The sequence below is a fragment of the Dunckerocampus dactyliophorus genome, chromosome 7 (genome assembly GCF_027744805.1).
Source record: "Dunckerocampus dactyliophorus isolate RoL2022-P2 chromosome 7, RoL_Ddac_1.1, whole genome shotgun sequence".
NCBI lineage: Eukaryota > Metazoa > Chordata > Actinopteri > Syngnathiformes > Syngnathidae > Dunckerocampus > Dunckerocampus dactyliophorus.
Window position 1 is genome coordinate 7,911,244 of NC_072825.1, and position 13,933 is coordinate 7,925,176.

General features: G+C 41.8%; 1 protein-coding gene across 7 annotated transcripts in view; it reads right to left on the bottom strand.

The window, feature by feature from the left end:
- Positions 1-13,933, bottom strand: part of grik5 (glutamate receptor, ionotropic, kainate 5) — a 192,843-nt gene that overhangs the window by 9,398 nt on the left and 169,512 nt on the right. For 4 of the 7 annotated variants that reach the window (XM_054782527.1, XM_054782523.1, XM_054782525.1 and 1 more), the window contains 7 exons: positions 13,225-13,334; positions 12,555-12,728; positions 11,037-11,202; positions 8,651-8,876; positions 6,816-6,944; positions 3,415-3,581; positions 193-2,656 (listed from right to left, as the gene is read on the bottom strand). In XM_054782527.1, coding sequence (XP_054638502.1) covers positions 2,027-2,656; positions 3,415-3,581; positions 6,816-6,944; positions 8,651-8,876; positions 11,037-11,202; positions 12,555-12,728; positions 13,225-13,334 — 1,602 coding nt within the window. In that variant the 3' untranslated portion in view covers positions 193-2,026. Of the gene's footprint in view, positions 1-192; positions 3,046-3,414; positions 3,582-6,815; positions 6,945-8,650; positions 8,877-11,036; positions 11,203-12,554; positions 12,729-13,224; positions 13,335-13,933 lie in introns of those variants that run through there. The other 3 variants (XM_054782528.1, XM_054782529.1, XM_054782530.1) reach the window with 3 other exon arrangements.

Genomic DNA, 13,933 nt, shown 5'->3' on the forward strand with positions numbered 1-13,933 from the left:
AGACAAGTGAAATATTTGGAAAATGTAAAAAGACTGCAAAAAATAACTGTAATTTTACGAGAATAAAATAAGAATAGGAGAAAAAAAAGTTGTATTCTTATGACAAAAAAGTTTCACTTTTATCGGAATAAACTCGTAACATTAAGAGGTCATTTTAGTAGCATACAGTTGAAATATGAAAGAAAAAAGATCAAAGTCATTATATGAGAACCAGACAAAACACAATACAGTTGTCATTTTTGGACTATTACGTTGGGGAAAATGATAATATTATGGGAATAATGTCAAAATATGATGGGTATTAAGTCATATTACGAGACGAAACGTCCATGAATCTCCTTCAGGAATGTAACAAACAAGAATGGACGATCAACGATGCTCCAGTTCCTGGTAACTATAGCAACTCATTCATGTAGCAAAAACCCAATGTAGCCAGCTATCTAAAAAAAAAAAAAAAAAATCAACTTGAGTGCAAGAGAGAGCGGCGGTGACAAGGCTGTTGAATCATCAGGTCTTGCATTGTCCAAACCTAAATCCTCTGCGGCGCATCGATCGGTTTGGGTGTGTAACGTTAACAATGCAATTAAAAGATTCGGGGGAAAACATGTGTGTCCTCTCAATCTATTCATCAGTATGCTCGTCGATGCACTCGATCCTGGCAGTGGTCCCCAGTCGGCGAGGGGAGTAATTAGGCAATCAAAAGCTTGAGACAGTATTGACGAGACTGTGTTGAGTCTATTGTTCTGGCAGCCAGCCTCCCTGCGCTGGACGGCCAAGTCGCCGTGTTAAAACGGCGAGATGAAAAAAAAAAAGAAAAAAAGAAGCTTGCTGGCGCGTTAACAAACCCCTTTAAAAAGATGCCCAGAATTAACAGGCAGACAGATCTAATCATGGAAGCAGTTCCTTTTGTAGCTTCTTTTTGACTCCGATGTAAGGCTGGACTCTTCTACTCCTGTGTTGTCTGTGCTTTGATTTTTATGACAAGGCTGGTATTCACTCCAATGGGTTGGACTGACTTGGAACTTCTCACACCGCTCTAAAACATGCACGGTAACTGTAGGGCGTTTAGTTGAAGCGCCACATAATTCGGTACGCCCCTTTAAGGGACTGACAAGCACATGTGTGTCAAATTTGAACAAGATTGGTTGAAAAATATGGCCGCCATTGAACTTAGCAGCTCATTGCCCATAAGTCATTGGGCGTTTGTCTCATGGTTATAAAACTTTGAGGATATCTGCATTGCATCTATGCTAGCATGTCCTGCAAAGTGCACCCCACAGGGAGTGCCCATGAGGTGTCCTAATTTCCGTACCTCTCCAAGTCTTTCCCTCTCCTCTGGCGGAGCCAAGGCAGAAGCAAGCAGGATAATGAGGGACATTCATTTTACATTTCAAAGCCTCGTGCTCCCGATCTCCCGCACCATTTTGTGTCTTTTAACCTTAATAGGAGACTGCTGAGTTCTGCTCACTTTGAACACACTTGTTAAATACACACACACATACACACACATACACATACAGGTTGCAAACTCTGCTACTGTTTGATTTGTGTGTCATCCATCCATCCTTCAAGCAGGCGGGACACAACAGGGAGGGACACAAAACTCTCCAACACAATTAGCCCGAGTCATGTCATTTCTCGTTGTCATAATCCAGCGTTTTGTCACAAGCGAGGCTTTTTTATTGAACGCCCACTTCGAACAAATGGTAACAAAACGAGACAACAAATGAATAAAACGACATTTAATCATCCTCAGGAAGTCTGACAGGTACAACACGTCCTTTGACAGCAGGATCTTCCTGGATGTGTCCGTGGAAGAAAAGCCTCAGTGAGAGAAGGGCAAAGAAAGAAGCACTTCCGTCAGTTGTGTCCAAAGCGCATGCGAGCAGCCTTTGCTGTTTCTGCAGGCTTCAACAGGTTTGAGTCGTCTTTCCTTTAAAGGTAATCACATTTTGTATCCCCTTGTTAATGTTTGGGTTCCCTCATGTTTTTGGGATCAAGCGGTGTTTCCGTAAGTAAGTTCCCCTCAGGCCTGGTCCCCCAGCAGGTCTGTTTTATTGAGGTTCTGTGGTGGAGGAATGGGGCGGACAGTGTGAGGCGGGGGGCTGTGCAGCCGCCTGGGGCTGGGCCCACCTCCGCCCTCACTGTCCGTGTTGGAGGAGGACGGGGGAGGGGGAGGGGGAAGGCGCGGCAGGGGCGCCGACGAGGGCGGTATCCTCGTCGTGGCCGATCCCAAAGTGCCATCTGATCTCAGGCTCTGGATCCTGCGGCACTCCTGGCAGATCCTCACGTGGGTACAACTGCGGGTAGGCAACATCACCGGGGTGGGTGCCTGCGGAGGAGGGGTGGCATTGGCAATGAGAGGATCATCGAGGAGCCGCTGGGGACCAGGCCCCAAATCAGGGGGCGCCGCCCCTCCAGCGCCACCTGCTCCTCCAGCTCCGCCTGTGAGGGGGCCGGCTCCACTGTAGAGTTTTCCGTTGCTCAGGCGCATCTCCCGAACTAGACGCAAAGGTCGGGGGGCTCCCAGAGCGATGCGGTTTGGGTGGCGCAGCGCTGCCGAGCTGCTGAGCGGCCGACGGCGGCGCAAACGGGAGCTCTTCTTACAGGAGACGGCGTTTCGGAACTCTGTGATCATCTCCTGACAGACAGACACCTGAAGTGGGGGCAGGGTGGGAGGAAAAAAGGGAAAGGGGGCGCCACAGACAAAGAGTAGGCAGGCAGCGGAACGAGACAAAAAGCAAGGAAAACGAAACAGAAAAGGATTGACGCATCACGGCATGGTGAACGAAAACAGGGTGCAGGAGCAGCGAAGGGGGCCGTGGGGATGAGGGGGTGACGGGGAAATGGAGAGTATCCAAAGAGCAGAGAGAGTTATTACAATCCAAAGACAACACCAAATGTTGTTTAGTTCATCATGGCAACATGGATGCTCAAGCAAGGCCAGCATCATCATCATCACACAACAACTACACGCTCATGTCCAAATGAAAAAGTCATGTGCTCACATAAACAGAAACAGTACTCTTTGTCAGAGAACGGAGACTGATGGACAGCGAGAGACAGAGGGGGACGCACAGTGAGATGGGGGAGAAGGAGAAGTAATCCAATGATGGCAAGGTGGAATACCAGCGTACATGTGAGGCATGTAAAAGAAGATACACGGTGACGTTTAATGCCAGGTCACACTGCTGCATTACGCAAGCAAATATTGGCACTTCACAATATTGCTTCTATCTGTCCCGTCACAAACACTACATCAGTGGCACTGCGCTAAAAAAAAGACATGCTCAAGTTCAACTCACATGCACATCAACTGAAGGACGCACAAATGAAAATAAACTCACACGCACACACGTGGCACAGACACACAACACGATAAAAACAAAAAAGAAGTTGGCAGGAGGAACCTACTGGGGTGTGTCTGCGGGTTCGGCGAGGGCAGGTATGGGGGCATACCTCATCGGTCTCAGCGGAGCGACGCGTGGACCACACAAACTCCATGATGGCCACAAAGACGGCGATGATGAGGCCGCAGATGAGCACCACAAAGATGCCGCCGATGTTCTCCATACCCAAACCTGGTAGAGAAAAGGTGAACAAATGTTAATACAAAGTGTGACCGCACCAAACGTCCACTGTGGCACTGGAGGAGCATCTCATAAGAGTAGTTGACATTTGGGGGAGTACGTTATGCTAAGTGGGCCATAAAAGTCAAAGAAGTCTCCCATTATTAACCACCTGTGACTAAATGATGTCATTTGTAGAGTAGATTTGGACTTTTAGTGCCACATTGACATGAGAAACATGTATAAGCTAAAAAAAATACCCAATTACGTATTTATTCCTTCATTTCAATTGAAGTCAAAATATTTACAAGAATAAATTCGAAGTATTCCAAAAATAAAGCCAAAACTCTGAGAATAAGGTTGAAATATTACAATAGACATAACATTGAGGTCAAAGTCCAAATAATCACAGCATAACCGTGTCATTTGACAAGAATTATGCTGAAATATGACAAGAAAACTGTAATGTAAGAATGTAATTGTACCTGAGAAATCTTCTGACAATAGTCATTATTTTATGACCAAAAATTCCTAATGTTAGGAGAACATTTTGTAATGCTACCCAAAAAAACTGGTATAGAATAACCCCAACCCCAACCCTTTAACCTTAACCCTCCTATATAAAATAGAGTTAGAATATTCAGAGAAAAAACTAATTTGAGCAAAGTAAAGCCATGCAAGTAAAGCAAAAACACGTCATTTTACGAGAAGGAAGTTCATATATGAGAAACCCTTGGATATTTTACCTGAGAAATATTCCAACAACAGTCATTATTTTATGGGAAAAAAGTCCAAATGTTACAAGATTTTTCTTTTAATATCGCAAGGAAAAACGGTGTAGGATTTAACTCTCAGAGGATCATAGAGAAGCTACTGGGCGTAAACCAGGGGGGCATGCCTCTGCAGTGCCACCTCCTTCTCCCACTCCACCCACGAGGGGTCTGTAGAGTTTTAGATCGGGGACTTTAGAGTCAAGAAAAAAAATTACCCTATTTTCCAGACTATAAGTCACATTTTTTTTCATGGTTTGGCTTGGTCCTGCCACTTATACCCCGGAGCGCTTATACAGTATATTTTTTTTTTCACACTGAGAGCCACAAGAGGCACTCTAGGCTTGTGTGCCAGTTTCTAAAATGTACAAAGTAAACAACTTATAAAGACAACTGAGGAAGACTGCAGATTACAAGCTGCAAGTAAACTAGTGATGTTATATTGTTTCGGCTATAGTTATCGGAATAACTGTTAATTTGTAAAGTTAACATACCACCTATTCACGTTATGCTAACAGACACCTATTTGTTCACCATTTTATTGTTATTACTATAACTTGCCTTTCAAGATTAAATGTCTGTTCTTGGTCTCTGATTTTATAGGATAAATTTCCCCCCAACAATGTGACTTGTAGTCCTGTGCAATTTATATGTTTTTTTCTTCTTCATTGCGCATTTTCGGCTGGTGTGACTTACACTCGGGAGTGACTTATAGTCTGGAAAATATGGTATATACCACAAGAAAAAAATAGTAATACATAAAGTTGCAATATTGAGTGAATAAAGTCAACTTCTTAAGGAGGTCGTTATTTTATGAGGGAAAAAAAAAGCGCAACAGCTAAGAAAACAAAGTTGTAACATTAGGATAAAGACTCTTACTTTTTGGAGAAAAGAAGTCAGACTCATCGGAGCGAAACACCGTCATTTTACAAGCATATTGTTGAATAATTGCAAGAAAACCATGAAATTTGACCACTTTTACTGTAGATTTTTTTCCAGCATGATTAAGTTGCCAGACGAGAAATATTCTGACTATTGTCATTATATTTCTCACTAGCGCCAACTTCTCCGGCTTCGCCAGCGATTATGAGAATTGTAATATTCCGATAATAGGTGGTTATTTAATGATGAAATAATGTAATGTTGTGTGAATAAAGTTGCAATGTTACAAGAAAAACTTGCAAAACAAATTCTGTATTAGTCAAGTATTAATATTGTGAGAAATTTTATTTTATATTTTTACCAGAATGTCTAAAACATAAAACAACAAAAAAGAAAGCCGTAACATTACGATGAAAATGTCTTACTTTAGGAAAATAAAGTTGATATAATCACAGCAAAAAGTCCCAATTTCAAGTCAAGAGAGAGAGTACTGCTGTTTTATGAGAAGTTGTAAAAAATGATGAGATTAAAGTTGAAATACTACAAGAATACGTCTGTGTAGGCTCTCAGTCGTACAGGAGTTGTCCATCGAGGAAAAGGCTTCTTGAGATGTCATCTGTACTTCTGTGTAGAAGGTGTCGGACGTTTCGCTCCTCATCCGAAGAGCTTCGTCAGCAAACTAATAAGTGCTGGTAGCTTAGGCCTTAAATACAGTAAGAGTGGGCGGAATTGGTGTGCCAACACCTTCCTCCTATTGGTTCGTTACACTAAGATGAGGAATGCAAAGAGCACTACATTGGGGAAACTAAGCAAATGCTCCAAAAAAGGCTTTATCAACATCGCAGGGACAATGCTAGTGGTCCTCAATCAGCAGTACATCTACACCTGAAAGCTACCAATCACTCTTTTCAGGACAGCGAGGTAAAGATTTTGGCCAAAGAAAACAGATGGTTTGAAAGAGGAGTAAAGGAAGCTATTTTTGTCAAACAACAGAACCCATCATTGAATCGGAATGGTGGTTTGAGGTTCAATTTGGACCCTGTGTTCAGCAGGTTACTGAGACCAAAACCCACAGCTCTTAGTCTTGCAAATGAGGTGAAGGCAGGGCCGAGCCAGAACAATAGATGCTAACAAGCCAGTATCAGAGTCGTTCATACCCAATTCAGGGAGCGACACTTCCCTTTTATCGTAGGTGTGAATAACAGGATAGGATTATACCACTGCTCCGCCCAGGCTTAGTGTAACGAACCAATAGGAGGAGGGTGTTGGCACACCAATTCCGCCCACTCTTACTGTATTTAAGGCCTAAGCTACCAGCACTTATTAGTTTGCTGACGAAGCTCTTCGGATGAGGAGCGAAACGTCCGACACCTTCTACACAGAAGTACAGATGACGTCTCAAGAAGCCTTTTCCTCGATACTACAAGAATAGTCATTTTATGAAAAAAAAAAAACACAATTACCGCAATACAGATTTTTTTCCAAACTTTATCTCGGTTTTTCTTTGTCAGCGTGATTGGAATACTCTTGTCGTGATGAGAGTCCTCCACAAGGACATAAAGGACATAATCAGCATCATCATCACTGGACTGACCTTTGGCACGGTGGTCCTCCTCTTTGGGACACTGTCCTCCCTCCCACCACCTCCTCTTGAGTATCTCCAGTCGGTTGTTCTCCTGCAGCTGGAGGATGGCCAGCGTGATCTCGTCTCTGAACGGAGAGCCTGGTCAGGAGCAAGGAGGAGAAGAAGCGTGATGAGCGCGAAGGAAGAAGTGCGAGTGTTCATGGCAGCTTTACGGTGCCAAAGAAGAGGACTGATGACAGATTAAGAGTAAGATTACAGCCGGATTAAAGCAGATGTCAGCAAAAGTGGGCTGACAACTGAACTCCATCAATGTGTTCATGAATCCATCTGTTGTTTTTGTCTTTATAACGGGACTAAAGAGTTCAACAGGGCCACAAATGGTATAGCCTTCATTTGGACCAATTTACAGGTGTAATTCACAAACTTCTCCACTAGGTAGCGCAACTCCACACACTAATTGTGCTGTCATCCATGCTGTGCTGACAAAAATGTAGACGATAGTTTCTGAATGTGTGAATGTTTTTAAATTAAATACTGATACATATATGTGCAAATGTATTTTCTTTTAAATATAACTTAATACTTATATTTTAAACATTGAATTCCTATTCAACATGTGAGTGTATCTTCTATTACATATTTAAATTGAACAGTTATTAAAGGTATAATTTTTAATTTATTCAAATATATGTTTCCATAAAATGTTAGTGTTCTTCAATGTTATTTTTTTTATTTAAATGTTTAGTTTATTATTTCAATGACTTTTTATTTGAATTTATATTCATGAAATATAAATATATAAGTGATTTACATTTATTATTTTAGGAAAATACAATTTGTATTAAAAGGATTATTTATTATTACATTTCTCTTTATTATTTATATGCATTTTTTTGGTTATGCTTAAATTATTATTTCATTTTCTTAGTTATCAAAGGTTTTTCGTGTATTACTTTCATTTAATTTGAAATGAATAATTTATTTTTATTATTTAAAATACCTCTACATAATCTGTATTTTTCGACAAAGTGCTCAGCTATTATTTCAATTATCTTTGTTAAATGTTTACCTTAATGTTGCATTTTTGTATTGTTACTATTTATTAATTTAATTATATATTTTATTATGAGGTAGCTGTTTTCCTATTCATTTAAAATACATGCATTAAATGCATTTTTTATGACATTAAATACATGAATTGTTCTACTTCATTTCCCTTTTTTTTTTACATTCATAATTTATAAATACTGATTTCTTTCCCCTTTTTTTAAGGGCACTTTTGGAGGCACTATGAGGGGGTCGTGTTGATGGGAATGGCTTTAAAAGGGGAATGAATGAGAGCCATTGTGAAGTTTGTAAAAACTTACTGTGCATCACATTTTATTCTAACATTTATGGCAAAAAGACACATTCTAGGGTTTATGGGCTTTTTAGTGTTTATCATAAAGTAGAAAAGAAAAGCAGTATAATGTCGGTGCTCTATGCCAAGAAAAGGCAATTGAGGGAAAAAACCATGCTGTTAGTCATTTGGGCTGCCTGACTCATTTCGTATTAGTGGACATATTGTACACTGTAATGGTACACTTTGTTAGTACAAGAACAGGATCTTTGTGTTCTTTTCATTCAGTTACAACGTCACGCTGCCTCGGAAAAAAGCAATTACCTCGTGTTTATCAGCTCAGACACTTCACAATCCTTTAGAGGGGAAAATACACTGTCTGTTTCAAATGTCTAACTAAAAAGTGTCGATTCAGGGTACTTGAGCAGGCGTCTTTGCATTGATGGAGATGAGTGATAATAAGATGGCCGACTCTAGTGCAGCTTGCTGACTGTGGTAAGGTTACCTAGCGGCATGCCGATGCCGTATCCTTTGGTGTCCAACAGGCCTCCGATCTGCGTGAGGTTGCAGTTGAGGCCGCGGTGGTACTCGTTCATGGTGCTCTCCATCAGGAAGGCGTACTTGGAGTTGACCACGCGGGCGATGCCCTCCTCGGTGCTCTTCACAAACACGCTGGGCTGCTTTGAGTTCATGTAGTTCCACATGCGCTGGTACGTTTGGTAGCGAGAGTTCTGCACAGCAAATGAATAACGTTAAATAAAATACGTATGACCTATCATCTGTGCAACTCAAGAAACCCGTGTGTCCAAACTTTGGACTGATAATGTGTATTTTATAAAATTACAATTACAATTAGCGAATAACAAAAACATCCATACTGTTTTTCCAGATTTCTTTTTCAATTGAACTATTTTTTAAAGTCTATAAATCTATTATTTAATAATAATTTTTTATTATAAATAATTCAAAAAAAGAAATAACTTGAATAACTAAAGTAACTGTGAATAAATAAATAAATAAGACTCAATAAATGTTACAATATATGCAGTATATCTATTGGAAGCTTTTTTTTAACCTACATTCAAATTCATCACTTGTATGTTTTTTCTATTACATTTTCTCATTTGTTTTTATGTTTTACGTGTATTATTATTTTTCATTTAATTCTGATTTACTTATTTAGTGTCGCATTTTTGGGCAATATGATGGGGTCATGGCCACACGGTGGCCTAGTGGTTAGCATGTTGGCCACACAGTAGGGAGATGGGGAAGACCTGGGTTCCAATCTCCATTGGGCATCTCTCTGTGGAGTTTGCATGTCCTCCCCATGCGTGTGTGGGTTTTCCAGATTGTCCAAATTGTCTAAATTGTCCATAGGTATGAATGTGAGTGTGAATGGTTGTTTGTCTATATGTGCCCTGCCACTGGCTGGCGACCAGTCCAGGGTGTGCCCCGCCTCTCGCCCGAAGTCAGCTGGGATAGGCTCCAGCATACCCCCGCGACTCTAATGAGGATAAGCGGCATAGAAAATAGAAGGATGGATGATGGGGTCACGTTTACAGTGAGTCACTGATGGTACAGTGAGTCACTGATGGTACAGTAAGTGTTGAAAGTGACGGTAACGTCGTTAAAAATAACGGCGTTTATTGTTTTCCAGTACCGGCTAATCTGATGAATTACTGTTTCAAACGTTTTCGAAATACCTATTTCATTACGGATGGCGACGTATGGCTTGTTATTATGTACTGATATCTGGATGCTACTTCACTGTTCACGACTACTACCCAGGAAACTACACAGCTAGTCAATGAGCCTGGTTGCTCACTCTCAGGAAACATCTCTCCACAGCACAAACAATATGAATAATACTGGAATAATATTAATAATACATAAATAAGAAATAAAGAGTAACTATGTGAACTAATATGTTGCCATGAAATTAAGATTTGCCAAAATGTGAATTCAAAAATAAAAATTAATTAGGAGAATAGATTAAATGAATTTAATTATAATTATTCTTTTCTATTAATTATTCATTCCCTTTTTTAAAACTATTTTTGATTAATCCATCATTTAATTTTAGCACAGAAATCCCACGATGGCTTCTACCCGATTATTGCTCTTTTTATCTTTCCATCATTTTATTTCCTGTGATTTCTGCACGTTTCCTTAATGTTTACAAACCATTCAATAGCAAATCAGACTAGCGACGTACAACAAAGGCGGGTGTCAAATGAAGCCTTGTGAGTCTTGAAAACAGAGAAAAGACATGCAGGAGATAATCATTTAAAAAAAGATGCATGGCAGGAGGGACGAGAAGACAATCCAGTGTGAATAATGACAAGGAGAGAATTCCATCAGTGGGGGAAGAAAATGAACGCAGAAGAAGACATTATTCGCTTCTAGCTGATGTATCATCTGTGCTGCAGGCGTGGGGTAAACTCGCACACAGGAGGTGGTTGAGCACTTAGAGCAAAAACATGGTGGAATTGATTGTCTGTAGTGCACAATTACATTTATTATCTGTGTGAAGAAACAGGGAACAAAAGTGTGTATTGTTTAGCTTATATTTGGAGCCACACCGGGAGAATACAAACACTGGCGCACTCACAAATAAACACTCACCTACTCACAATCCCATATGTAAACACACCTACACACGCACATGGTAGTCGTGCAAACACAGATGCCAACACAGATGCCCGCGAACGCTCTTGTAAGCAAACAAAGGCAGTCAAGCCCTTAAACGCACACGGCAGCTCTGAGATAAAGAGCAGACAAGCGGACGCTTACAGTGCAAACATTAAGACACAAACGTCAGACTGCATTATGTTACAGATTTGGTGCTGCGTCCAAGAGCCTGCAAACAAACAGTCAAGAAGAAGCTGTACCATGAAGAACGTCATGGTGCTCCCTCCGTGGATGGTGCCGTACTCGATGTTGGTCTGGTCGGCCAAGTCGTCTGGGGACTCGATGGGGACCTCCATCCTCTGCACAGTCAGGAAGGCGGCAAGGTTGGCCGTGTACGATGAAATGATGATGAGGGTGAACGCCCACCTGTACCATGAAAGGAGGAAGGCATGTCACATCAGTTTAATAACACTCATTGGAGGCCTAGGAAATTCTATATTTTAACCTCACCTTCTATTTTATAATGCAAAAACAGTCATATGTGTTCTGAGAGTCTTTTATGAGCACCAAACATGTGAAAAATGTATCATCTCCCTAACTTTCAAGCTCCACTTTTGCGAGGAGAAGCACTCAAACACTCGCTTTTGAACTTCCAGGTTTGGACATGACATCGCCTCTGACCTGCCGCTAGCTCAGGGATGGGCAAACTATGGCCCGGGGGCCACATCCGGCCCGCCAAGCGCTGGAATCCAGCCCGCCAGTTGTATTTAATTTAAACATACAAGCTGGCAACGTGACTTGCAAGTAGTCAGAAGTCAGTAAATCTGAGACAACCTTTTGATGGTTTACGTAGCTTTCCACATGCAGCGATCCATGCACCCATCCATGCTACCTCGCCCATGGTGCCAAACAAACACAAGTCAACAAATATGTGACATATGTACATTCCGGGCGTCTTATTCATGAAAAAAACCTGTAAAATTCAATATCGTCATTTGATGTGGTCCGATGTTTAAAGTGCTCCTGAAAAAGGGACACTAGCACATATAGCAGGGTGTATGACACTTTTACAGATATAAAAACAAGACATATAATTCCAGGTGGACTGTATTATAAGCTTTAACTAGTGTACGTGTATCAAACATATAGTCTGGCCCCCACAGCCAATTTTGTTAACCCAATGCAGTCCGCGAGTCAAGAAGTTTGCCCACCCCTGCTCTAGCTAGATGAGATCAGTTTTGTAAAAATAAATCAAATAAGTAGGCTTCGCTACACATCTCAAACTAAGCTCTGCCACCTTTACAGACATGGAAGCTTGGAATTTGATCATTTTGTTTTCTCTTAGCAAATAGGCTAACGTAGCGTGATGTTGCTGTTAAGATGTGAGTGTAATGTTTGCACTGTAGCTCACATAGCTATGCTAGTGTTGCTAATGCTTGTGCCATCCTGTCCCATAAAGTGCACAGTAGTGCTTCTTGGAGAAGCACCACTCATTAGCATTAAAGCTACAGACACACAAGCTGCATGTTCCCAGCAGGACTTACTAAAAGTACTTCATACTACTTCAGCATCATGGCTCTACATCATAGGAAACACCTGAGGTGAGAGTTTATTGGTTAGCTAGCAAGCTACTTAGTGGTTTGATTGCCTTGTGTGGCAGCTTGCATTTATGTTGTAATGTGCACTACCGCCACCTACAGAACTGGAGTGGAATGCCATGATATCAATCAAATGAGTTTAGGATCGCTTGGCCTTGGTGGAGGTTGCATTGGACTTACCACACTCCACTGACACATCTGGTGGACAAGGCTCTGGGCATGATCTCGGATCCCTGCTGCATGAAGCCACCAACGGGGAACCATAGGCTGTTACCCAGAGTGTACTGGTTCTCCAGCATGTCCCTGCGCTCCCGCAGACACGGGTGAGGATTGTACCACTCGTAGGGGCTCAGCCTGGGACAGAGACGAAAGTCATGTTACTAAAAAAAATTACTGCAAATGTAGATGTAAGAGAGTCATGTTTGTGTGATGTAAGGATTCAAGGGTTGGAGGGTTAGGGGTTACGGTTGGGGTTAGAAAAGGAGAGGGTTTAGGGTTAGGTTAGGTTTAGGGTCATGTTAGGGGTTTGGGATAGAGGTTTAAGGTTAGGGTTAGGGGTTATGGGTTGGGGATGGGGTAAGGGTGTAGGGTCAGAGGGGTTAGGGTTAGAGGGTTGTAGTTAGAGGGTTAGGGGTTAGGATTAGAAAGTTAGGAGTTGGAGGTTTATGGTTAGGGTTTGGGTTAGGGTTAGAGGGTTAGGGGTTAGGATTAGAGGGTTAGGAGTTGGAGTTGGAGGTTTATGGTTAGGGTTTGGGTTAGGGTTAGAGGGTTAAAGGGTTAGGAGTTAGGATTAGAGGGTTAGGAGTTGGAGTTGGAGGTTTATGGTTAGGGTTATCATGTAGCGAGTGACCTTGCAGCCAGGAAGAGCACGCAGCTCACAGCCAGGTAGGCCAGCAGCATGAAGAGCCACACAGCCGGGGAGAAAGGATCCAGGAAGGAGAAGTAACCCGGCTTACGACCCTGATAGCGGACGGGGAGGGGTGTGAGGTCAATAAGGGAACTCCCAGCATGCACCACAGCAGGGCACTACTGCATCCTTCAGCACTTTTAAGAGTGCATCTGTGAGCGCTTTGGCCATGTTCACACTGCAAGTCAATTCCAATTTCTTTGCTCATATGTAACTTGTATCTGATTTTTTGCATGTCAGTGTGAACAGCACAATTCCGATTTATTCAAATGCGACTCCGGCCTGTTATGAGGATATAAATCCAATATGTATGCAATGCGACTTTAGTACGAACAGTCAGGTCGCATATATACCACCTTTACGTCACTGAAAGGCGTGTACGGCCATGCTTACCGAGACTTTACAGGGACTCAAGGTACTCAAAGGTGTAGTTTATCGTGCAAAACTTAGATGAAGGTACTCACCGATCTACGCAAAAGTTCTTCTCATCCCAAAATTATTTTAAAAGGTGTTAGCGAAGCAGCTTTCATCAAAGTCTCACCACTCCTGCCCCCCACACGCACCTTGGAACAGAATTCTTGCCCTCTTTCTTCTTAATCTCCTCCACGGAATCATTTGGTTGAGAAAATATTGACTCCCGTTGCACAAAATC